The 24,699-nt window shown below is 48.7% G+C and overlaps 1 protein-coding gene across 3 annotated transcripts in view; it reads right to left on the reverse strand.

The window, feature by feature from the left end:
* The window catches only part of LOC142589992 (zinc finger protein ush-like), a 474,624-nt gene that overhangs the window by 21,032 nt on the left and 428,893 nt on the right, over positions 1-24,699 (reverse strand). For 2 of the 3 annotated variants that reach the window (XM_075701785.1, XM_075701803.1), the window contains exons 2-3: positions 2,321-2,523; positions 667-787 (exon numbers count right to left, since the gene is read on the reverse strand). In XM_075701785.1, coding sequence (XP_075557900.1) covers positions 667-787; positions 2,321-2,523 — 324 coding nt within the window. Of the gene's footprint in view, positions 1-666; positions 788-2,320; positions 2,524-3,318; positions 3,530-24,699 lie in introns of those variants that run through there. The other variant, XM_075701794.1, reaches the window with a different exon arrangement.

Here is a 24,699-nt window from a genome sequence, read left to right on the forward strand (position 1 = left end):
GCAACCCCGTGCTCATCAACAGACGGGCATAGCCACTAAGCCACTGCCATGTGTCTACGGCATGCTCCAAACACAAATATTAGCCTATGAGGAAGTTGGCCTTCCTGAGGTGTCCTGGACAAAAAGCTGGACATTGAGCCTCGGTTTTCGCCATAAGTATGCAGTGCGCAGAAGCCCATTACTAAAATATTTTCAGTGGCACTCTTGAATCGATGAAAGGGAAAAAAAATTGACATCCACCTTAAACTAATAAGAAGCATGAACAGAGAAGAACAGAGCCATGACAGTATATCCAGTTACATATTCTGGAGTGGTTACAAGTAACAGTGTGAACCTATTTCATCATATGTGTTGTTCATTTTGCCATACCTTGCTCATAGCATTCCTGGTTTGATGGCACTGCACCTTAATATCACTTAAAGACAGATGAACAGAATCTCAAACACAAGTATCCAGTACCATCATTCGCTCGCAGTGGAGTGCTTGTGTGCCACAGGACATTAAATTACCGATACTAATTAATGTAAATAGGCTAACATTTAATAGAAGGTAAAATTTCAGTGCTTCAAAACTTAGTGCTCAAACTCATCCACCTGCTACTTCCGGTGCGTAGTCTGTTTAAGAACAAAAAAATAAATAAAGAACAAGATGCCAAAAATGACTGACCTTCAAGAGACAGGCTTGCATTAGCACTTTCTTTCTCCTGGACAAGCCGCAGTGTCTTCAGCCAGCTACCAGCTGCCTCCTTCAGTTTCAGGTAGGTGGCACTGCCCTCTTTGCTCTGTATCTGCATGCCAGACAGCCAAAACCATTCATCCTCCCAAATAACAAAAGCTATTCTACAGATTTTCAATACAGCCTTCCTGATGCCTTATATGTGCAACTTTTTTTACCGAAACAATGATTGAATGCATTAATAAGTGAATGAAAATAAATAAATAAATGCATATGAGAAAATACAATAAACTTACACAAATGGAAAAGTTTGCAAAACAAACTCAAATTATAAAATCTCCTCAGTAAGGACATTTGGCATTTAACTAATAATGCTATATGTACATCTGACAATAACACACACATGTGTGTGCAGAAGTGATGCACTTATTAGCCATTCATCAAACATTACGAAATACGAGCAATCTATGAGCATCCTCAATTTTGAAAACATAGTCTCTACAGCAATCATATATTTAATTGCAAATATGACTAAGTTCTGTGCAGTCTTGTGTACAGGCAGGGACAAAATAATATGGGATACGATATCGCATGCCAAACTGTATTCTTGTGCCCTTTCAAGCTCATCTACCTGCCAATACGTCCACTTCTTGCCAGCCTGCTGTCTGAATCGTGATGATTGTAGAAGATTACGCTAGGAAAGCGGTGTCTGTTTCGGCCACTGTGACGTGTGACAATGCACCACACTCTTCACCGGCAGATATAGACACCACTCTCCTAGCGTAATCTCCTTCAATCATCACAACTCTGACAGCAAGTGGGCTAGAAGTGGGTACATAGGCAGGTACATAGGCTTGAAAGGATGTGCATGCACAATGCCAGGACTCGACACCAGGCGTTTGCTTTGTCATAGGGTGCAAAAATGCAATTTGGCACAGGCTTGCAGATCCATTATTATTTTGTCTCCACCTGTATATTTGCATTAGATCTGCAGCCTTAGTGTTGCATTTTCTTTCACTTGGCGCACCAGTAGCCAAGCATTACGGTAAGCAACTTTCTGGATATTGTGAAGGGAGAGGGTTTGCAAACTGCATTGACATCCCTGGTCCTGCAGTTCAGTTGATAGTCACACCACAGTACATTTCACCTCCCTCCCTCAAGAAAAATGTCTTATTAAGCCCCATTGTGTGCAAGAGCATTTAAATGCCCTTTTTTTCCTTCCCAGTTCAAGTAAGCATATGTTGACAGCCCTACAGCAGTGTAAGCATGACATCATCTATTTCTTCATTTAACTACAAATGAGAAAAAAGGGCTCGAAAGAAAATGAAACAACATACGTAATTTCTTTATTCCATGTTCTTTGTCTCTTTTCGTGTGCTAGGTTACAATAAAAGGTCTACAACCACCAACTTGCCCAAACCTGCATGTTATTCTAGACTGGCTCGTGCATTCAGCTGTATCACATTTAAAGGTGGTAAATGGCATTGTGCATATGTATGTCAGGTAACGCTTAGCATACACACTGTGAGATGGCAAAATTATATAAACCATAGGTTTGTCAGAAACCCCAATAGTGAGCAAAGGAGGTTGATTGAACCAAATGGCTCCTAAACCTCAGTGTAACTAAGCATGTGCAGCTACTCACGGTGATGTGAGCAGCACTGACAGACTGGCCAGGGTCCTTGACCAGGTGGGCAGCGTAAGGCCCAAAGAGTGTGCCTCCACGCAGCATGACCCGGGCGTATATGCTCAGCTCGGGAGATGGCTCGCTGCCTTCACGCAGGGCAAGCACCTCTGAAGGCAGCTGCAGGGACTCGGCCAACTCCTCAAGCTCCTCCTCCGCTTTTCCTATGGAGTGAATGATGGTACCACACCTGAGAGGCTGGTATGCCTTCACCCTCTGCACTTTGGTGCCCACGTCTACAGTAGAACACATACAGCAATAAAAATAACATTGACACCTGTGATGAATATGACACATTAATCTAAACATATAGCTTCCATGCAAGCTAAAGAGCTGGGCAAGCTTCCTGGGCATGGGTACCACACGACTCTGCTCTCTGACTTGCACGGCTAATCTTTTTGCACACAATTTCCCCTTGAAAGCACAGTTATCAGCGAGCTATCTGTTATCTTTTGACAGCGCATACTGATATATCTCGGCAGGCGGTACTGATAATCGAGTTGTTAATCTAAAAGATAGGAAACAAGTTCAGAGGCAGTGATAATAAAGGTATAAAGCTTAGCATGTGGTGCGGTAAACCGTGCAAGCTTTTTCGGGTCGAAGCTTAAAAATAAGGTGTGTGGCACAAGTTACAGGTAGATAAAAGTTGTTGAAAAGATGCGAATGTATTATTACCATCTCATCGCGAAGGTGACACCGCGAAATTGTTCGTTGCCCACTTGTAACGTTGCAAAGTTTCTGAGAGCTTTTATGAGGCGCAGTCATATCAGAGAGAGCCAGCTGTGCTCTGAAACTCAGCCGTGGGTTTCAAAATACAGAGCGGGGCAAATCAGTGCAACGCTTCGGTCGGATGTGTACAGCGACGATGTCATAGTGTAGCTCATAGTGTGTGAAGTAAAAACGCACTATCGGCAAGAAAGGCCGCGAATTCACTTGTCAAAGACAGATTATGGCCATACCTTAAATATTTCCCGAAGAAAAGGAAATACACTTCTGAATGTCCAAGGGTACATTTGAAGAATGCTGGTCACGGCAGTTGTAACTATAAACTGAGCGACATTACATACCACCGTTATGCATACAAACATCCCGCGACGAAGCTAACAAATCTTTGTAGAATGAAGTCTTCAAGTAGCCATGTTACCATGTTTGTAGCAGTTTCGGTTTCGTCACTTGTCGCCAACCGCATATCTGACTTGGCCGCGCTTGGCACTACTCGCCTTGTTTCGAAATCGGCGGGACTAAATAAGGTTTCAATAAGGCATAGGTGGTGTCCAAATCCACAGCTAATAGGGTGCCGCCCTCTGTATTTAAAATGCGGGTCTTAAGAGGAGGCTTTAGCTCGGGCCCAACTCCGAAGCGGCCTATTCAAATACATGTAAAACGCAAAAACGTTTTTATGAGATAACCCCTGGACCGATTTTAATGAAATTTGTTGCATTTGAGAGGGAAAGTGAAATTCTAGTGACTGTTGGTCGCGGAATTTCTATTTAGATCCTGAATTTTGTTAAAAAGATTTTCAAAAATTCGAAAGGTTGAAATTAATAGAAGCACGAAGTTTACAAATTCATAACTCTGCATCAAGAGCAGATATCGCGGTTCTGTAAACGAGATCCATCAGATCATTGAAAGCGGACAAATTCCATACGTCATTTTATATCTTACGTGAATTTCTTACGTTGTTTACAAGGGTTCTGCACAACCTATATTTCCATTTTACTATATTTCTTGACATTCATGTGTAACCTATCAATTTTGTCCGCTTTAGATGTACTATTATATGCAGTTCACGGAATTGTATTATCAATTTTAGTTGCTCAGTTACAGAGTTGTAAACTTGATAGTTTCGTTTTTTGAAAATTTTCGATTTTTGCCAATTTTTAATAAAAAATTGACGACCTAAATCAAAAATCCGAAACCAACGGTCACTAGATTTTAAGTTTTTCTTTTAAATGCAACAAACCTCGTCAAATTTGGTGCAGTGGTTGCCGAGAAAAACGAATTCTGCTTTTGCATGTATTTAGATAGGAGCACCCGAGCTAAAGCTTCCTCTTAAATGCTTTTGCCGGTTGAAAGCGTCGGACGCGATTTAGGGTGGCGGAAAGTTTTCATACTTCTGGGGGAGGGGTACGACCAGCTTTCCGAACCCCATATACCATACAGTTTCTCACTACATTCCATATACACGTAGAATTGTTTAGTGTAGTGACGGCCTTATGTATCTACAAGACCTCAAAGCTCAAAGTACACTCTTAAAGGGACACTAAAGCGAAAAATAATTTCTTCTGAGTCAGTTAATTACCTTTGTACAACACCAAAAACACCACTCTTACAACGACAAGACGTTTGGGAAGCCAGAAAAAGCGCAAGAACGAAATACGGGTGGCGACGCCTACTTAAAGGGACACTAAAGTGAAAAATGATTTCTTCTGCATCAGTAAATTACCTTTCTACAACACCAAACACACCTCTCTTACAACGATAAGACGTTTGGTAAGCCAGAAAAAGCGCAAGAACGAAATACGGGTGGCGACGCCTACTAAAGTTCCCGCAGCTGGTGGCTGTGACGTCATGGATTTTTATGACATCTTCTAGGGCCTACTAATTATATATAGTGGTGCAGATTGACTACATTGTGTTCTAAAGGAACAGAATATTAAACATGGCAAGTTTCGGGAACCTTTACTCAGCCAACGCAGCCCAAATGCGAGAACATACTTTAGAATCCCTGACGTCACGCTGACGTTCCGGCGCTGGGGTTTCGGCGCGAAATTCAAATACCGATACTTGGACCTTCATTTTCTCATCTAATAATCAAACTATCTTTTTGAAATGACTGTCTGCAGGGTTCTGAAACAATGCTTCATTAGTCTAAACTGATTTATTGTTTCGCTTTAGTGTCCCTTTAAGTTCCCGCACCTAGTGGCTGTGACGTCTTGGATTTTGATGGCATCTTCAAGGCCTACTAAATATACATAGCGGTACAGATTGACTACATTGTGTTCTAAAGGAACCAAATATTAAACATGGCAAGTTTCGGGAACCTTTACTCAGCCAACGCGGCTCAAATGCGAAAACATACTTTGGAATCCCTGACGTCACGCTGACGTACCGGCACTGGGGTTTCGGCGCGAAATTCAAATACTGATACTTGGACCTTCATTTTCTCATCTAATAATCAAACAATTTTTTTTTAAAATGACTCCCTGCAGGGTTCTCAAACAGTCCTTCATTAGTCTAAACTGATTTATTGTTTCGCTTTAGTGTCCCTTTAAGAAAAATTTACACCCTTTGAGTCGTATCTTGCCTCACAACGATAAACGTCATCGTCTTGTCCGCATTTCCTTTCTTTAACGCTGCGAGCCCGGTACTTTCCAGTAACGGACGGCATGCGCGTTATCAGCATGACAGAGCATTCTCGACAGGACAGTAGCGGGCGCGGCGTTTTCAAGAAAGGAAACGCAAGCAAGGTACTTGACGATTATCGTTGTGTGGCAGATATGCATACTCAGGTGCGCCCCTCCAACAATGGACGATCGTCTCTACCTCCCATTCACGCTGCAAGAGCTACGTGCAGCGATTTCTTCCTCAAGGCACTCATCTGCGCCTGGGCCCAATGGTATTACCTATTCTACCTTGCGCCATCTAGGCCCTCGAGCGCCTGAAGAGCTTCAGGCTTTATACAATCTCTCTTGGTCCTCGGGAACTGTGCCTACACAATGGAAGACAAGCAAGATCGTGGTATTATTGGAACCAGGCAAGACACCCCACGCTATGCTTTCCTACAGACCTGTAGCGCTTGCCAGTTGCATAGGAAAAACCATGGAACTCATGGTGTTGACTCGCCTGGAATGGTTTTTGGAGAAGCGCAATATATATTCAGAAACGATGACAGGTTTCCGAAAGCGTAGGTCATCAATCGACCGCGTTATTGACCTAGTAACGACCGTTGAACATCAGAACCATCGCCGTCGATTGACAGCTGCTGCCTTTCTTGATATCAAGGGCGCTTTTGACAATGTTCTACATCATGCAATTTTTAATGCCCTTGAAGAATATGGCATCGGTGGCGGTATGCATCAGTGGATAGCCAACTTTCTTCAAGAGAGAACGATATTCATGACCACTGAAGACGGCGAAACAAGGAACCATCTCGTCTATCGTGGGGTGCCTCAAGGAGGTGTACTGAGCCCAACTTTATTTAATGTCGTTCTCGTTGGGGGACTCGTCAAAGAACTCGCAGGCACAGTCTCGGTCTCTGTATACGCAGATGACATCTGCGTATGGACCACGAGCTTAACGCGCTTGCAAGTGCAAACGAAGCTGCAGCGTGCGGTGTCAATAACGTCGACATATCTAAACAGTCGCGTACTGCAGCTCTCACCAGCAAAAAGTGTAACCATGGCATTTACACGGAGGTCAATGGCCTGCTACCCCGTTTTGATTGATGGGAAGATAACACCTTCGGTAACCCACTACAATTTCCCGCGGTCATCATCGACCGTGTCTTATCTTGGTCGAAGCACATCTCTGCATTAAGAAAAAAGCTGGACAGCTTTACTCAAATCATTCGACATATGTCTGGAAAATCGTGGGGGCCATCCAAATCATCTTTTCTGCAGCTCTACCAGACACTTTCTGTTCGCTACCGCCGCTACAGCGCGCCTGTACTTTCTCGGGTTAGTACAACTGCTGTACGCACACTCAATTGAAAGTGCTCAGGCTCGCGCACTGAGAATTTGCCTAGGACTACCACGATGTGCTTCTACTTGGGGCACTATTGCAGAGGCACGCGCGTGCCCAACTCGAGTTTATCTGCAACATGAGCCATTGCGGGTGCATCTAAGGCTACTGACAGGACACAGGAATCATCCACTAACGAACGGCTCAAGCATACGGCCAGTCGCCGCCTACTCAGAAGCCGTGATGTCGCAGCAAGACTTATTGCCGTCGGATTTAGAACCGTATGACATACCAGAAGTTTCACTCTGGACGATGGCAAAGGCAACGGTGAGACTCTCAATCCCCGGAATAACGAAGAAGTCGAAAATGCCGCCTGCTGGGCTCAAGCATTTCGCGCTATCCTACATTGCTTACATGTAGGGATATACCGAACGTGTTTTTTCAGATGATTATGTGACATAGACTACTTCCGTGGCAGCTTACACGGTGCCTGGAATGGGGATCGCACAACGGTTCAAGATAGGACACAGAACGTCGTCTACAGCAGCTGAGTTGTCCGGAGTTCGAGAAGCAATCCGCTGCATACTGCAACAAAGCCTCGAGAAATGGACAGTTTTCTGTGACTCAAAACCAACACTGCAACTCATCAGCAATTGTATGAATCACAGAACCGCATATAGTCCTCTGGTTTATGATATCATCTCTCTGTTCGCTGAGGCGTCTCAATCCGGGCATACCATCGTGCTGCAGTGGATTCCTAGCCATTGTGGAATAGCTGGAAATGAGCATGCTGACGCGGAAGCAAAAAAGGCGCACACTGACGGGAACATTACAAAAATTCATTTTTCCCGGTATGACATCAATGCCTTGCTACATAAATCCATCAAAACCTCTATGGCGCGACAATTGGACAACCTCGAACACCAGCAAGAGCGCCTCCATAGACTTGAGGCTGGTTTGACATTCCGGCTTCCACTTCGGTTGCGGAGAGGCCAGGAGACGCTCATCCATCGATTACGGCTCGGTGTGGCGTACACTCATCGATACCTTCACAAGATTGGACAAGCACGAGAAGCTGACTGTAGCGTCTGTCGCACTCCCGAGACAATAGCTCACGTACTTTGCGTGTGCCCTCTATATGCAACCGAGCGAAGAACACTTAAGTCAAGCGTTGACTGCTTGGACTCCCGCCGCTTTTCAGAAGAAAATATTTTAGGCGCGTGGAGAAGAGTTGACCATGCCCAACGTGCCATAAAGTCACTTTTGAACTTTCTACGGGAGACTGGTTTAGACGATCGCCTCTAGAACCTGTGTGACGTGACGACAGTGCGAAATGTGTTTGAGCGATAACTTTTTGTGTGGACAAGATTACTCTCGCGTGTATTGTGTCTACAGCGCGCATCCGCATATTGGACAACGTGTATAGAGTGCATACCATAACATAACCACCAGTCACCTCCCTTTCCCTGTATCTCCCACTTCCTCTTTGCCCAGTAAGGAGTAGCAGGCTAGAGACACGCTCTCTAAGCCGACCACTCCTCCTTTTTCTTCATTAAAATCTCCTCCTCCTCCTCCTCCTTACCCAGTGTGTATTGGAGTCACTCCAATAGTGTGCATTATGCAAATTTACCCGGGCGTTTCTGCAAAAATTGGCTTCATCTGTCCACATGATGTTGCCGAGAAAGTCCGGTGATTGATCGGCTTTTGTAAGGACCCAGTTCGTGAAATCTAGACGATTCTGCAGGTCCCTGTCTTCCAAGCATTGGTGCAGGTTGAGGTGGCCGGGTGAAAGGCCGAGTCATTTAGAATCCTCCGAACTGACGACTTGGAAATTGGTACCTGGGCGGCCACGTCTTGCACGCTACCATGAGGGTTTAAGACCATAAATGCTAGAACATCCGTGCGTAGGCTAGGACTCAAAGATGTAGTCCTCCGCCGCTGTTTCTTGAAGCTGCAGGTTCGTCTCAGGTTTTCATAATTGCTGATGATAGTCGATGCGTTTGGTCTACCACCACACTTCCGTGACCGATATATATATATATATATATATATATATATGCGGCCTTCCTCTTCTTGCCCTCTGCCCCCCCCCCTCCTGAAAACTTCGGAGGGGGCTCGGGCCCCAGAGCCCCCTCTCCCCGCGGTAGTCAGCGCCTATGGGCGTCGGCTTTTGGACGCCACCTATATATTGATAGTCAACAAAGGAAGGTCATGCGTAGGGAACGTTCGTTAGCTGCGGTTCGGACATTTCATCGAGCGCCAATTCATCGGCATACGTTTCATCGAATTTTTAGCGCATTTGACAAAAATATAGCTCCACAGTTTGAGGAACAAATGTGACATGACAAAACGCTGGTATACGACTGCGCGAGCCTGCTGGCCGGCAGAAGTACTTTTTGGTGGGTTTTATACTATGAACCTGGCCCTTGACCGTTTGCAATTCCCAGTGCATTCTGAACATCGGTGCAATTTCATTGTGTTAAAATATGCTCAATGCTTCCCTCTAGTTAGCATATACAGCAGCGGCAAATATCCTCTACATCGTGAAATTTTTACCTGTCGCATTTCATCTTCAAACGCAACATCATAGTCTCAAAAACTATAGAGCGCTCCCTATGGAGATGTCGAAAAAGATTTTCCCGCCATGCACAGCTCTAACGTGCCTATATATATGAATTCTATAGTAACTTTTCTTGGAATATCTTAAGCTTTCTGGCAGCAGGTGCCGTCTGTGTATAGCGGCTAAGTATTAACGCATCGCAGCCGCCGTGACGCACAGTTAGCAGTGATAAGCTCTGCGCTAGTGCGATTCGTTTATATCCAATTTATCTCCAGCAGTGCTGTGGAAGCTACGAAAAGGACAACGATAAGGCATCCGTGACCCACATGATTGAGCCGTTAGCAGCTCAGCGGTAAGTGTAACGATAGGGCGATACCGGCTATGCTAAAACGTTCTGTTAGGGTTTCCTGGATCAAGAAAACCGTACTTCATTTACATAACCGCACAGGCTATATAGGGCGAGCATTAGAATCCGGTTTGCATTAGGGCCGAAAAGAAAATCGTCACAAATCTTAATCCTGAACGTTACAGTTGCCGATTCAACAAATGTTACAGATGTTGCATATGTTACAGATGTTGCACGTGAAAGGAAACCGAGGGCCCGATTATTTATTAGTCATATCTTGTCACACTACTAGTCATACCAGTCATACCTTGATGGCTTCTTGTGACTTCTTATGAGACGTTACATATAAGTTACAGATGTCCACTGAACAAATATTTACATGTTCAGTAGGAAAAAGGCCCCTTTCGTCGTTTTAATGCGATTAGCGTTCTTTGGGAACTTTCCGAACTTTTCCGTATATCCGTTCGTATCTCACCTATTTCACGCCAACTTGGGGCACGGTACCACGGCGGGCCTGAATACCCGCCGCGGTTGCTCAGTGGATATATGCTGTTGGGCTGCTGAGGTCGTGGCATCAAATTCCGGCCACGGCGGCAGCATTTCGATGGGGACGAAATGCGAAAACGCCCGTGTACTTAGATTCAGGTGCACGTTAAAGAACCCCGGGTGGTCGAACTTTCCGGAGCCCTCCACTACAGCGTGCCTCATAATCAGAAAGTGGTTTTGGCACATAAGAGCCCATAATTTAATTTTTTTATGTGCCTGAATAGACAACGTGACGCCCTTTTTTGTTGAGCGGAGCCGCTGCCTGGCGGACACTGCAGCTGAACGAGGATAGTGCGGACTGCGCGTCGCGTCATCTGCTAGCCGCTACTTGTTTATGCATGTGCGCGTACGGCACACACATCCTTCAAAGTCGGTTTATTCCGTGGTTTATCGCAGTCGTAAATAATGGTCAGTCAGTCAAGAACTTTATTGAGGTCCTGAGGGGGTATAAGCCGTTGGAGATCGCACGCGGGGAGCTCCTTGGGCCGAAACGGTAGGCGACGCCCAAGTCGGGACGGGAACGTGGTGACGCTCCGCCAGTTCTTGGGCCCTCTGGACGGCCTTGAGTTGGAGTGTGAGGTCCGGGCTTTTGAGGGCTTCTTCCCATTCGGGCTCACTGGAGAGAGGGCCCTCTGGTAACGCGGTACATTGCCAAAGCATGTGCGAGAGTGAGCAATAGAGTTCTGGGCAGTCTGTGCAATTTGCCGGGATTTCTGAATTGTAGTGGCTTAATAGGCCTCGTGACGGATACGAGTCCGTTTGCAGCATTCGAAACGCGGCCGCCTGCGCGCGCTCGAGTTTGGCGTGCGGGATCGGGTATTTCATTCTGCCTTTTCGATAGTGTGAGGTGATTTCTTGGTAAGTGAGTAGCGGGTCATTAAACTGAATGTCCAGCCCCTCGGAGGCCGTGGGACCGTCGCGGCGGGCAAGTTCTCGCGCACGGTCGTGGGCCGTTTCATTGAGGTTGGGTTTTTGCGGGTGAATGTCTTTCCCCATGTGAGCGGGGAACCAGGAGAGGCATCGTTTGCACTCTTTTGAGCTTGCTAGTAGTATATGCGCTACCTCTTTCGATACGTTGCCGCTTTCATAAGCCCGAATTGCAGCACGCGAATCCGTGAGGACATGGGTAAATGTGAGTATGATTTTTTTACCATGTAGAAGCGCATTTGACTGCGCTACAGCCTTCGCGCTACAATAAGATTAGTGACTGCATGTATCGAGCGCGCGATGTGCGATTGTCGCGCCCTACGTTCGTCACGATCATTTAAATATTATTGCCGTATTGCTCACTGACCTGGAGAGGCAAAGCAGAAGGGTAGGTCTAAAAATTAATCTGCAGAAAACTAAAGTAATGTTTAACAGTCTCGGAAGAGAACAGCAATTTACAATAGGTAGCCAGGCACTGGAAGTGGTAAGAGAATACATCTACTTAGGGCAGGTAGTGACCGCGGATCCGGATCATGAAACTGAAATAATCAGAAGAATAAGAATGGGCTGGGGTGCGTTTGGCAGGCATTCTCAGATCATGAACAGCAGGTTGCCATTAACCCTTAAGAGAAAAGTGTATGAGCTTTGTCTTACGAGTACTCACGTACGGGGCAGAAACCTGGAGGCTTACGAAAAGGGTTCTACTTAAATTGAGGACCACGCAACGAGCTATGGAAAGAAGAATGATGGGTGTAACGTTAAGGGATAAGAAAAGAGCAGATTGGGTGAGGGAACAAACGCGAGTTAATGTCATCTTAGTTCAAATCAAGAAAAAGAAATGGGCATGAGCAGGAAATGTAATGAGGAGGGAAGATAACCGATGGTCATTAAGGGTTACGGACTGGATTCCAAGGGGGGAAGCGTAGCAGGGGGCGGCAGAAAGTTAGGTGGGCGGATGAGATTAAGAAGTTTGCAGGGACGATATGGCCACAATTCGTACATGACCGGGGTAGTCGGAAAAGTATGGCAGAGGCCTTTGCCCTACAGTGGGCTTAACCAGGCTGATGATGATGATGATCGATATTTAAGCACTTTACAAAAAAATTTGACTGCCGTTCCACTACTGTGAAGAGGGGTGCAAACGAAGCTCGGGATGCGCGGCTCTTCGTTGTCGTAACGCCTCTTCGCGCTTCCTCACGGCGAGGTCGGCACGTCGACGACGAGCCCTTCCTCGAGTGAGTTCCCGGCGACGTTCATCAAACGCCGCCTGTTCTTCGGCCGAACGCGCGGCCAGCTCCCCGCTGCCGTTCCTTCAACACAGCCTGTTCTTCGGCAGAACGAACCAAACGCGACCTTTCGCATCTGACCGCCGGGCCTGAACTGGCGGGAAACGGCAGGCGGTGAGGCGAGCGAACATGCTGTCGCACCTTTTCCCTCCCCGGAGGGAGAGGACGCCCGTGATTGGCTCGCGCCTTGCATTCGTGCATATAAAACCCCGCTTTAACGGCGCGTATCATGGAACGACAGTGGCTGAATCGGTTAGAGATGGTGGTCTCGCAACCCGACAAGTAGTTTTTATTTTCGTGCGGCAACACCGACGCCGACACGGGTGAGGCAATACAAGCTTCTCTTGAAAAAGTCATGAGCCATACGACTTTGTGAAGGTGGTTGGCCAGCGAAGCGACACAGGACACAGAGGTGACACATAATTTTGAAGAAAGGAACGAACACATTTATTGTCTACATGGGTGGTCATCGTGACGAAAAGTACGCACACTCTTTTATTGTCTTGATCTGTGCTCATTATTTCACTCACAACTGCAATCACATTCTTTGATGATGTCAAATCGATGCACGTAGGCCGCTGGGTGGTGGGTTGGGCCGGATCGGTGTGGCATCCCAAGGGATATGTGTGCAACACGGAACGCGTAAACCGCTCTCTTTTCGGTACCTACACATCCACATTGAAATCACCGACAACTACAACAGGGGTAGTGTCATCGCAGCTAATTCAAGCAAAGTGAGTAGCCATGAACCTTACGGTACTATGAGTCATTACATTTTTTTACTTGCTTACGGGGGTATGAGCCAGGGTACGATGACAGTTTTCTACATGCTGTTGTGTATGTTGTATGCGTGATTAGAAAGAATTTAAGCGCCGTTCGCTTCAATTTGCCGAGTGCTTGTAGCCTCTGCCTTACGGGGCTATGAGCCATTGCATTTATTAGAGAGTTTTAGCAGAGCGTTTACGGTCCGCTCCGCTCAGACCGGCCTATCACAACAATTGGCACGCAGCCGCTCAGCAAAACGCTACCGGGAACTCTGACGCGCGTGCGCACAGCACACATAGCGGCAGCGGAACGTGGGACGCTGACCACGTTCCGCTAGGAACCTGATTTAGCGGTGCGTCAGGGAGCGTGTAGTTGCTTTCGTAATCGTTTTACCGCCAAGCTTAGAGCACGTCAGTGACGTCTCTGGGAGACGCGCTTGTTAGATAAGCGAAATCAATGCATTCTATGCAGCCACCGGTGCGCGTGAAACGTGTGCGGAGCGGAGCGCAAGCAAGCGCTCTGCTAAAACTGTCTATCGTTTGCTTACGGGAGCAGGATTGCTTACGGGGGTTTGAGCCATTGATGATGATGGTTTTGCTCACAGAGAACAAATATGCGCGGAACCCTAGCCATATACAGCTTCGCTGTAACACATTTGACGCGTTTTAAACAACTGAAGTGGTCGCTGCGGCAGCTGAACGCAGCGCATTAGCGATTCCTTGTAGCAATGTGCTGATCATTCCGCAATCTGTGATATCACGACACATGAACGAGGTGGTGTGTGATCACACAGCAGAAGGAAAGAAAATCTTAAGCTCTCATATATGACCAGAATACAATTTATCTTAGGCGTATAATTGCATGACTGCTGCTTAGCGGTTACGCGACCATCCTTAGCGGTTTCTGAGCAGCCTTTTTATGATGTGGATATCCCACTACGCAGAAGTAATTTTACCTCGCAAGTGAACTTTTGCGCTTTGATACTTTGATAATCTGCTACAAACGGGAGACGGAAATAAAGCATTACAAGAGGATCGTGTGTCACATTGCAGTCGCTAGACACAGGACGTCGTAAAACTGAGTAGCTGGCGGCTAATATAACGAAATCTGTAGTGTGGTGTTGCTAGCACGACGGATGGTAGCGGCCTCTATTTCAACATTACCTTAGGTTAGCTATAGGTCTGACATACTACTCTAGACTTGATACACGATGAGAGATGAAAAAAAAAATAATTCACGCAGAAACTCCTCTGGGAGTTGTCTTGTAAGTATGCGTAAGCATTGTGCCACTTGCTCATCTCCACGCAGCTCGGTGTCATTATCAATGTTACGAAACTTGATCTGGCCAGTATATAAACGACAGCACTGCGGCGACACGAATTGCTGCAGACGGCGGCGCAAGGTGAATTGATGACGCAAGCAAACTACTGCAGGCGGCGGCGCCATGTACGCTGATGATGTTCCGATCATTATAAGCCATTATCGTTCTTGAGCGCCTCATCAATCCGCGTCGAACCGTTATCAACCGTGGTCAACCGCACACCGGCGGCGGCTGCGTGTGGCGAGCCACGCGGGCCCTATCTTGAGAGCGATCTGCGATGAGGACAGAGTGTTCCGAGTGCCGATTGTTTCGTGTGCCGCAAGAGGCAGCACGAAGGTCAATTCGCTCGCTGCTGCGGGCCCTATCATGAAAGTGACCGTCTTACCTGACTGACGGGTTTCCTCGTTGGGTAGGTGCATGGCGCTCTTTGGCCACACCTGGCCCTTGCGCCATTAAACACCAAACATCATCATCATCGTTGGGTAGGCATAGAAATGCTTACGGCACATGCGTTAGATACGCGTATGGCAGAGCAAGCGTCTGTGCGGACAAACAAATGGCCACATTTGATGCAGAAATGCGAAAACTAAACCCAGTAATCTCATCATTTGCTACGCATGCAGAGAAGCTTCTTTATGGGAATCTGAATATATCAGACAGGCCTCAGCATGTAGTCCGTCCGCGCCTAAAATCGAGAGCACTAAGTGAATCTTACTTGCTTTTAGCGTTCATACCAGTCTCGATCCTATTATGAATACACAGTTGCGGGGAGTACTTTCCGCACATTTATGTTTTCTATTATTATCGCTGTAACGTTAACCGTTCTGAAAACAACGATATCTTCTTTACGTACGCGATGCAGGTTTTAGTCAATACTACAAGCCTAAAGGCAAGCTTAATATTTGATATTTCGTATGCAAATGACTGGTTAAAGCACATAAAATCGAAACGCCGATAAAGGGCAGTAATCGCTTTCTTTCTGTACATAAGAGAAATACGAGCGTACTATAGGTACAGGCCAGTGATCAATTTTGAGCGCTGTCCCAAGACAAGGCCGCACGAGGGTCCCGAATGATTACCGTGCGCGATCTCTGTCCGATGAGCACCTGCACCCCCCCCCCCCCCCCTGTTGCCCACGCAGCACGAGAAGCACGCAGGCGGAGTAGATGCGTGGTGCCGATCTAAATGATCAGCAGTCCACACGCCCGCGCTTGTCTTGTGGAGTGCGCGGGCTGCTTTGCGCAATGAATATCCCAAACGCAGTGACCATACCATACACCCCGAGCTCTGGTTGCAACCCTTTTCGTGTTCGTGAGATGCGAGATATGGAGTCGCTGCCCGCTATAGCTCTCCGGTATGGCAGTGTTTGACTTGAGAGAAGAATAAAGAGACAGAGATAACAAAAGAAACTTTCGCCTACGGCTTCGTTGCCACATATAGGAGCGTCTTGTATCCGGGACTTGGGCGATTATGCCGACGCCGGATCGCTCACGCACGTGACCACGCCATGCGGGAAAGACGACGCTTATCCATTAAGAACGGCGGCCACCACTTTTCTTGCCAGCGCGCACGGCGAGTGAGACCAGAGGCCGATTTGCATAAAGCACCGCGCCTAATCTGACTAATGCGTTCTGCCTGCGGCGTCGCGGCATTTGTCGGCCGCATCCCAAACGCAACGCTCAAAAGCCACCACGCGCAGAAGCCCGGCTTCTGCGAGTGTACACCGAAGCCACGGGATATCTCGTCGCGTCCATTTCTTTTTCGGCGTGTTCGTGGCGGCCTGACACCGCAGCTGTCGGGGCTGCCTTTCTCTCGGGCTTTCTTCCGCGCGGGGCGAGTTATCGGGCGAGTCCGAGGACGCTGTGGGAGCGATCGGTCGATCCGCTTTTCCAAAGCGCAGAGGGCAGGCCACGCTTTACTTTTGATGGCACTGTGCATGCCAGCCCTTCTCTATCTACTTTTACGTGATGGCCATCGGGGAACGCGAAAATTCGGTTCCTTCTAACGGGAAGGCCGATGCCTGCGCAAACCGTCGTCGTAAGTACGCCGCCTAGCGCCTGCGCACGCCCAGTAAATAATTAAAAACCCGAGAATTTGCATAATTTTCACACAATGTCAGCGTCCGCTTCAATAGGCGTCGAAAGACTGACAAACGCGCATTTCATGTGCGTCACCGTACCGCGATCGGACGTGCACCATGCACTACGCGCACACCTCTGGTCAGAGCGCGCAAAGGGGGGAAAAAAAAAAGTGCACCCGCCTGACGACGAAAAAGAAGTTTTGCCGTCAGCGAAAAACCCTTCGGGAAAGCCGCCCCGTCGTAAGTAATGTCTCGACTTGCGTGCAGTGTCGTTATCACAGACGATAAAAGACGGGGGCATTGACATCGTTAGCGCAGCCAGCGCATGAAGTTGGAGGCGTGGGTTGCTTCGAACACCAGTCAAAATGTTATCATCCCGCATCTTCCCTAAACTACCACCCATCTTTCGCATGCTGGCAGATTCTTCTGTGATCGACCAATCCTCCATCATGAGAGAGAGAGAGAGAGAGGGGGGGGGAAGCTTGCGGTTGGCATGACCGAAAAGTAGGGCGAAATGTAAGACCATGCAGAGCCTTTTAATACCGGCAAGTACTCTGGTAAGACCAAGCGTACAAGGACGATTATAGGACAGTCACCGCGGGCTCGCCGTCGATCGGATTTAGTGGCATTAAATGTGATTAAGGTGGAAAAAAATGAAGTCGTCGGTGGAGGAACGGAACACGCGAAAGCATGCCACAGTTTTAAAGCGAAATTGCTAGAAATCTTTACGCACTCCCGACGTCGAAACCGACGCACACGCTAAAAAAAGGTGTAAACGTTTTAAATAAATAAATCGCCCTTATTTTGCGACGTCTGACGTGCAGTGCTTTCAGGATTTTCTTATCCATATCATTATTCCTGATTCCAAGCATTCGATTTTGCCAGAGCGCACAGCTGACGGTATTATTCAATGTGTCCGACAGCATTCTTGTATGCGTGTCAGTGGGTGTATGTGCCCTCTTTTTTTTTTTTTTACATCGTTGCGTATAAGCATCGCGTAGGCATGCCAGGCCGTCACCCTGGCAAACATGTCCAGATTTTTATTGAATACAGCATCTCTCTTTTTTTCTTTATCTACATAATTTTGTTAAGGCTGACTGCTTTTAAATTAAATGCAGGTGGAAGGTCCGCGGATCCCATGGACCCTCGGCGCTGACGGCACGGAGGAGCGAGCAGGCCTTGTATTGTCTAGATGTTGTAGTGGGCCGGTCGGCACGGTGTAGTAGCTAAAGCCCAGTGTTGCTGATAATCTTTGTCTGGCCGTTAGGCGGGAACATCTGCCGCCGCACTGACGTATAATGAAAAAGGTAATGGCGCCTCACAGCGTTGATTTGCTAAGTTGTTCAGCCAAACGCAATCTCTCGACGGTTCCGCATTTATCAGAGCAGCGCGTGAAGAGGACGTGATGACAGAATGGCGAACCGTAAGTTTTTCCGCGTGCCTTCGGCTCCCGACTCGGGAAAGTCGGGGCGTTCGAGACGCTTTGCATACACACCGCGAGAGACAACGCGGTTGGCTCGCCAGCAGACAGGTGCGAGCGTCGCCTCACACGAGACCAAAGGGAAAGTTGTCAATTTCCGGGGCCCGGTCCAACCAGCGAGCGGATCTGCGCCGCGCAGAGCCACCGAAAAGCAACGCGGGTCGGAGGGGAGGTGACGCCGCCGAAACTCTGCCAGAGGGATGACAGCGCGCGCGTGTTCATCATTTGCGGTTGCAACCGGATGCGCCGTGCCCAGCGCACTCCCACACGGGCGCATGCGGCGGAACCCGACGCCGTCAGAGTTATCGAGAAACCGCTGGGCTTGGCGCCAAACACAAAGGAGCGTCGCGCTCGATGCCTCAGATAAATAAGCCGCGCCCGGAACTGTAACCTCGCGTGGCCACAGTAAAGTTTTTTGCGCGGCGCGCACACGGCGCGAACTCTCGGTGCTGGGAACGTCTGCGCGCCCGCCTTCCCCTCCAGCCTTCTTTGTTTTACGAGCACAAAAAAGAAAAAAAAAAGAAGAAACGAAGAACGCGCACGGGCAATCAACAAGGAGGTGTACCGCACGAGACCGAGATACACACTGCCGGCGGTTCGGAGCGCGAACAGCAACGATCGCGAGCAGCGCCGCGCAAACGAAAGCGCAACGGCTGCATTAATCGGAAGAGACACGTCCAAGCTGCCCCGCTAGGGGGCACGACCAAGGGGCGTCGAGAGTTAATTTATGGAGCCTTGATTCTGATTAATTAATCCGCTAATGAAACGTCAATCGCGTGGCCTCCGCTGTTATTTCCTCTTCTGGGCGACGGACAACGCGCAATCGGAGCTTCCATGCAAAAGCGACGCTCAAAAAGAGGTGCACCCGGGCGCGGATGCCGAGACAGAGAGAGGAGAAAAAAGAAAGAAAAGTGCACGCACGCGCACGCAAAAAAAAAAAAAAGGAAGGAAAGAAAAAGCCCGATCGGGCGAAAATGCGGACGGTGCGCAACGTGAACCGCGTCGGCAATGAAAGCCCAACAAAACAGCCTTTGCCAAAGCCTGGTCACGGGAGAACGCAAACCCGCTCCAACCCGACCGGAATTATTCTCGCGCCCCACAGCGACAGCGCGGCCTATAACCTTATTCGCTTCCGAGCAAATATGTCCCCGGTGCGCGCGATAAGCGAAGGAAACGAGTCGACGCGCCTGCGCCCAACTTTCCACGACGCCTGCTTTGTTTTTCGTGTGCAGAAGTAAAAAAAAGAACGAAAACAAAAGTTCAAGTGAAAGCGCGACCCCGAGGAAACAGCAAAACAAGTCGACAAGCTCGAAGCGCAGGGCCGATGCGAAAGGACAGGGAAGGGGTGACATAGACACGGATCCTCTCGCCACCGAAAAAAAACAGAAAGAAAGAAAGAAAGAAAGAAAACGCACAAAACGGAAAACATCGTAGTCGCTCGCAACATCATTAGACGCGAACACGTACGGCAAAGTAAATAACATGCCCGCGGAGGTGTCCATGAAATTCGAGCCCCCGATCGAGGGCACGGGGAAAGGCGAAAGCGCCTTTGTCTTGGCGCTAACATTCGTAGAGCAACTCGCCTCTGGCGCGCAACCTAACGTATCTGTGGCTGGGCCTCGTCCTCGCTCTCCCGATTTTTCGTCAACCCTCTCACTTCCGCCCGCAGCCGCTGCAGCAAGAACCACATCTCCGTGTAATGACGCACGACGAGCAGCGCGCGGCTTTTCGACGCGTCGAACCTGCACGGCTCTCCACGAGCCGTCTTTGAGAGACCAGGCAGCTTGTTGCCGTATACTTTTCCTTTTTTCCTTCTTCATACCTGGCCAATTCAATTCGCCCAGCCAAGCACGGGGTGCTGTTCGCGCCGAAACGCACACACACCCGGAACGGGACCTGGTTGAGCAAAATGTAATTAACTTCCCTCTGGTATCACGACGAGCCCCCCTTCCCTCGCTTCCACACTTTATGCAGAGTGCATCTCAGGAGCTCGCAGGAGTTATTAATTAATCCTATTCGCTGCAAGCCAACCGCGGACGACCTCGGCGATTGATCTCCGGCAGCACGCATACTGCGTACCATCCTTTTTTTTTTTTTGCTAGAAAAATCGCGTAGCTTGTTTATTTCTTTTTTTCTCTTCTCAACAAGGTCACAGCACACCTCGGAGAACAGTTTATCGGTGCTCGCATTTCCTTTATTTCCTGTCAACAAAAGAGGCGAACATAATAATAAAAAGAAAGCCGAAACAGCGCACGCAAAGCGCGAAACTGGCGCCAAGTTTGCACTCTTTTCGCAAAGTAGCTCTGAAGACCGCCCGATAAAATAAGACGCGTCAAAAACACAGGGCGTTTTAGTTTTGTTTCGTGGCCACTGCGAAGCCGAAATAGTCACGGTAACCCGCGAAAAATGACAAAGTTCAGCGTGGCTTCCGCGAGATATACATAAGTGCACACGCACAAACATCATTCTTGCTCTACAGCGATTGCAGTGCAAGAACGCCGTGCTCGCCGCATAAGTAAGCAGATTAGCACGAACGAAAGGATGCAGGAGCGAGCGAACCGCGTCCGGAAATTTTTGTCTTCGTCTCGGCGCGTTGGCTCTGCAGAGATAAACGGCTTTTGATTTGGGCGCCACTTGCATTGAAGGCAAGCCGCCGGCGCTGACATCTGACGGCACCAGCAAGAGCAGCTGCCTCATCCGGAGGCCGCAGAGACCGCGTCCCGCCCGCAACATTAATAGCCGCGAGTATATTGAAGAAGCTAACGCAGCAACAACAACTAATAGGACGACCACGAAACGGCATCGACCACAGTGCCGACGGGCAAGAAGAAAACAGAATGGGGAGGGGGGAAGGGGTGATAAAATTAATGGCTTTGTAAATAAGACGGGTGGATGCGCCCGACTGGCGTGCGAGCGAGCGCGCCGTAGGATAAGCAGAGCGGATGAAGATTAGGGATCGGCACAGTCAGCAGGCGCAAGCACTGAACCCACGGTGCTGACGTTTCGGGGGGGGAAATATGAAGAATAAGAAGCAGGACGTTGATTTAAGCCGCGCCCGTGGATCAGACTAGTCGCATGACATCATGCACTCGCTTCTGAAGAGCGCTGCCGAGCAGCTTTCTTCCTTTTCTTTTCTCCCTCTTGCGGGGGAAGTTGACAACTGTGATTAGCCCCTGGCAACTTTGTTTATTCGTTTCCTCTTAGGGGTGGCGAAAATCAAAAATCATTCCCTGGTCACTGTGCACAGCACGAGGCTCGTAGGAAAGGCTGTAGAAGCTTTCGTGCTGTCGATGCATGACGTAAAGTTGCTCGTGATGACACAATAATGAATCGCCAAGAAGCGCAAGCTTCGTCATGTTCGAAGGGACAATTTAAACGTGGTGAATAACTGCCGGAAGATATTGAGAGAGAGGAAGTAGCTGCGCAGTGCCGTAGCATTAGAACAGCAAGTTTGCGAGCACGTGGTGTGCACGTTGAGCGCTTTTACCGGCAACGCATAAGGTTAAACTATCTATTTCTTTATTATTATTATTTTTTTGCACATGGTACCCGCACAGAGTGCGACTAAGAACCGGATCAGAAGAACGGCTTGCCAACAGGTAACTAACATAAAACGTGTACAATGAGGACATACAAGTTGTCCTGTTTCGAACAGAGGGGCAGACCAGAAAACAAATTTCTGTTCAGACAATCACTGTATAACATCGCCTTGAGCGCTTCGACTATAGACTAAGCAGTTGGGTCCAGCATCACGTTCACCCAACGCGGTGTCCAGTTCAGTGCCTCTTCCGATACAAGCGGCACGCGCATAGAGAGCTTTCAACTGCTGGCCCATAGTCGCGGGCCATCATCGAGAACAGCAGCGTCCGCCAGGAGGCAAACGGGGCGCGAGACGCGGTCCGCGTACGGCCGCCCTATCAGCGCACAGCAGCCCCGGCTTGTATCCGAGGCGGCCAAAGGCCGCCACCATCTGCTTGGCTGCCTGGGCGGGCGAGAAGAAATCGCAATCATCGACGTCGCCTGGACAGGCAGCGCGCCGCATTCCGAGATTGAAAAACGGTCCGCGACTGGTGAGCGACACCCGGCAAGGACGTCAGCCGGCATTTGTTGAACAATAAAACAATGACGCTTCATCACCAGCCCGGAGAGCTGAATTGGGCGCTTCTATCGGCGGAAGCAGAAATGCCCCACTCGTGGCGGCCGAGAGACAAAAAAAGGGACAGCAAGTGGAAAACGGGTCCCAGTGACGAGCGCGGCAGCGAGTGCGCGTGTGTCAACGCAGTCGGAGCCGCCTGGACCTTCCAGATAGCGCGCTCTCGACAACTGGACATCGCGCGGGGGCAAACAGCGGCGGTGTGCGCGCCTCCTTTTTTGCCCGTGCGTCTCGCTGTTTTTGTCTTCGCTCGCGCAGACTCACCGCCCGGCGACCACCGGATGACCAGCTCGCTCTCTCTCGTTCTCTACGACGCGTCGTCGCAGCTTTTCTCGAGCTGAGCGGCAAAATGAAAGCTATACTGGCTCGACGCAGTCGAGCAGAAAACCGGCGAAGCGATAGGCTATCGTACTCTTCGACACTATGAATCTTCCTATTCTCCGTTTTTCGGACTCCACTTTATAGCCCACTCCACCGACAGGGCGAACGAAATCAAGCTGTGGCGTCGAAGCGTCAGGGTTTGCAATTATTAGAATACTACCGACAGCCTGCAGAAACAGCGAGCGCGAACTGTGGTAGTGAATAGTTCTATGCTGTATTGAAACATCCGTGGTGCGTCGGTAAGCGATGATCTTTGAGTGGTAACAATCTTGCGTTGGATGTACAATTCCCACCGCAGAACTCGTCTGCTCCCAGATTGAGTCAAATTTTCAACAAGACTGGCATGGCCAGGAACCACTCGAACTGCCCCCTATAGTAGGGTGCTGTAACACATCGGAAGTGTATTTCTGCTACAGCCATACGCGAGCTTTGCACGCACACTACGGTCAATCCACGCTGCCCATGCATGCACGTAGCAAAGGCGTCATGGAGTAGCCAGCGTACGCAAAATCTGGCCGGGGCTGTAACGGTAAGCTTCGCTAAAACATCCTACGCATCGTCCGTATACTTTATAAGATGCTGTAGTTGTGCGCGTGGAATCGCAACTGTCAATCATACATACCTCCTCTCTGCTCTCTCTTTGGATTCACAGATGTACGCTATAGACTAAGTGCAACCAAAGAAGCAAGTCAGCTAATTCTGTTCTCTTCTCCAGCAGATTACCCTTTCTTTTCTCCATTCTATAACGATGCGACATCCCACTCTATTGACTAAGTGAACTCCAACAAGCAATAGCTAAAATTCCTAAAAAAAGTATTTCAACGAACCTTTTTAGTGAACGGCTATGAGGAATCGTAAAGTCCTTTCGAAATGATGTCATCTTGGTTTACTGACTTAATGATTTTTTTAAAAAAAGAAAGGTAATGGCAAAGGAAGGAACGGAAGTGGAGGAAGAGCTAAAACGTCTCGCAATACCGCGGGCACTTGAATTAGTTCACAGTCATTGTTCAAATCAAAAAGTGTTAGTGGAAGGAATTCGGTTTCATAATATAAGGATGTGAAGAAGATCCACGAGAGTAATAGCAGGGGGTTGGGCAACAATGGAGCCGGGACACTTGCTAGCAAGTATGTTTTAGTAGACTTGTGAGAAGAAAGAGAAGCAGAAGAAGAAGCGTGCGAAAATTATACAGCCCCAAAGTGGGCATGTGCCACTAACTCCAAGGCTCTAGATTTATTGCACACACGACCACGAAACAGCGCGCGTACTCAAAATTTAGCTTGCGAGCGACCAAGACCAAGAAATAGCAGCTTGACCAAGAAAAAGCAATCTCACGGAAGGACTCGCAATAACTTCTGTTGTATACAGAAGATGGGCTTGATTTGTGTTCACCGGGACGCCGAAGGCTCTCTTCGCGCAACCGTACAAAGCGCAACTACTCGCAGCTTTATCGCAAGGAGTACAGGGGCGAAAACAACGACGGCATCCTGATCGTTCCGGCGGTGTCACCAGTCGTGCTGCTCGTCCGTGCAGTGACGATATCTGGTAATCCCCAAAAGAAACACGTCCTATCTCGCACTCAGTGGCTGCTGCACCTTGCTGCTGGCCGGGACCTCAGTCGGATCGCAGATACACCTTGAAAACGTGTCCGCGAACCGTGAAGCATCTGTGTGCAAGGCTCGGCGTTCGCTCGTGTAGCGGACGCGACCTTATTTGTAGCTGCACGGACGTGCTTAGATGGCAACTGCAAGAGCGTGAACGCTGCTTGTCTTCCGCCACCCGGTGTTGACGCATCGTCCGAGCGATAACTCACG

This window comes from Dermacentor variabilis, chromosome 1, assembly GCF_050947875.1.
Source record: "Dermacentor variabilis isolate Ectoservices chromosome 1, ASM5094787v1, whole genome shotgun sequence".
In the NCBI taxonomy this organism is placed as follows: domain Eukaryota; kingdom Metazoa; phylum Arthropoda; class Arachnida; order Ixodida; family Ixodidae; genus Dermacentor; species Dermacentor variabilis.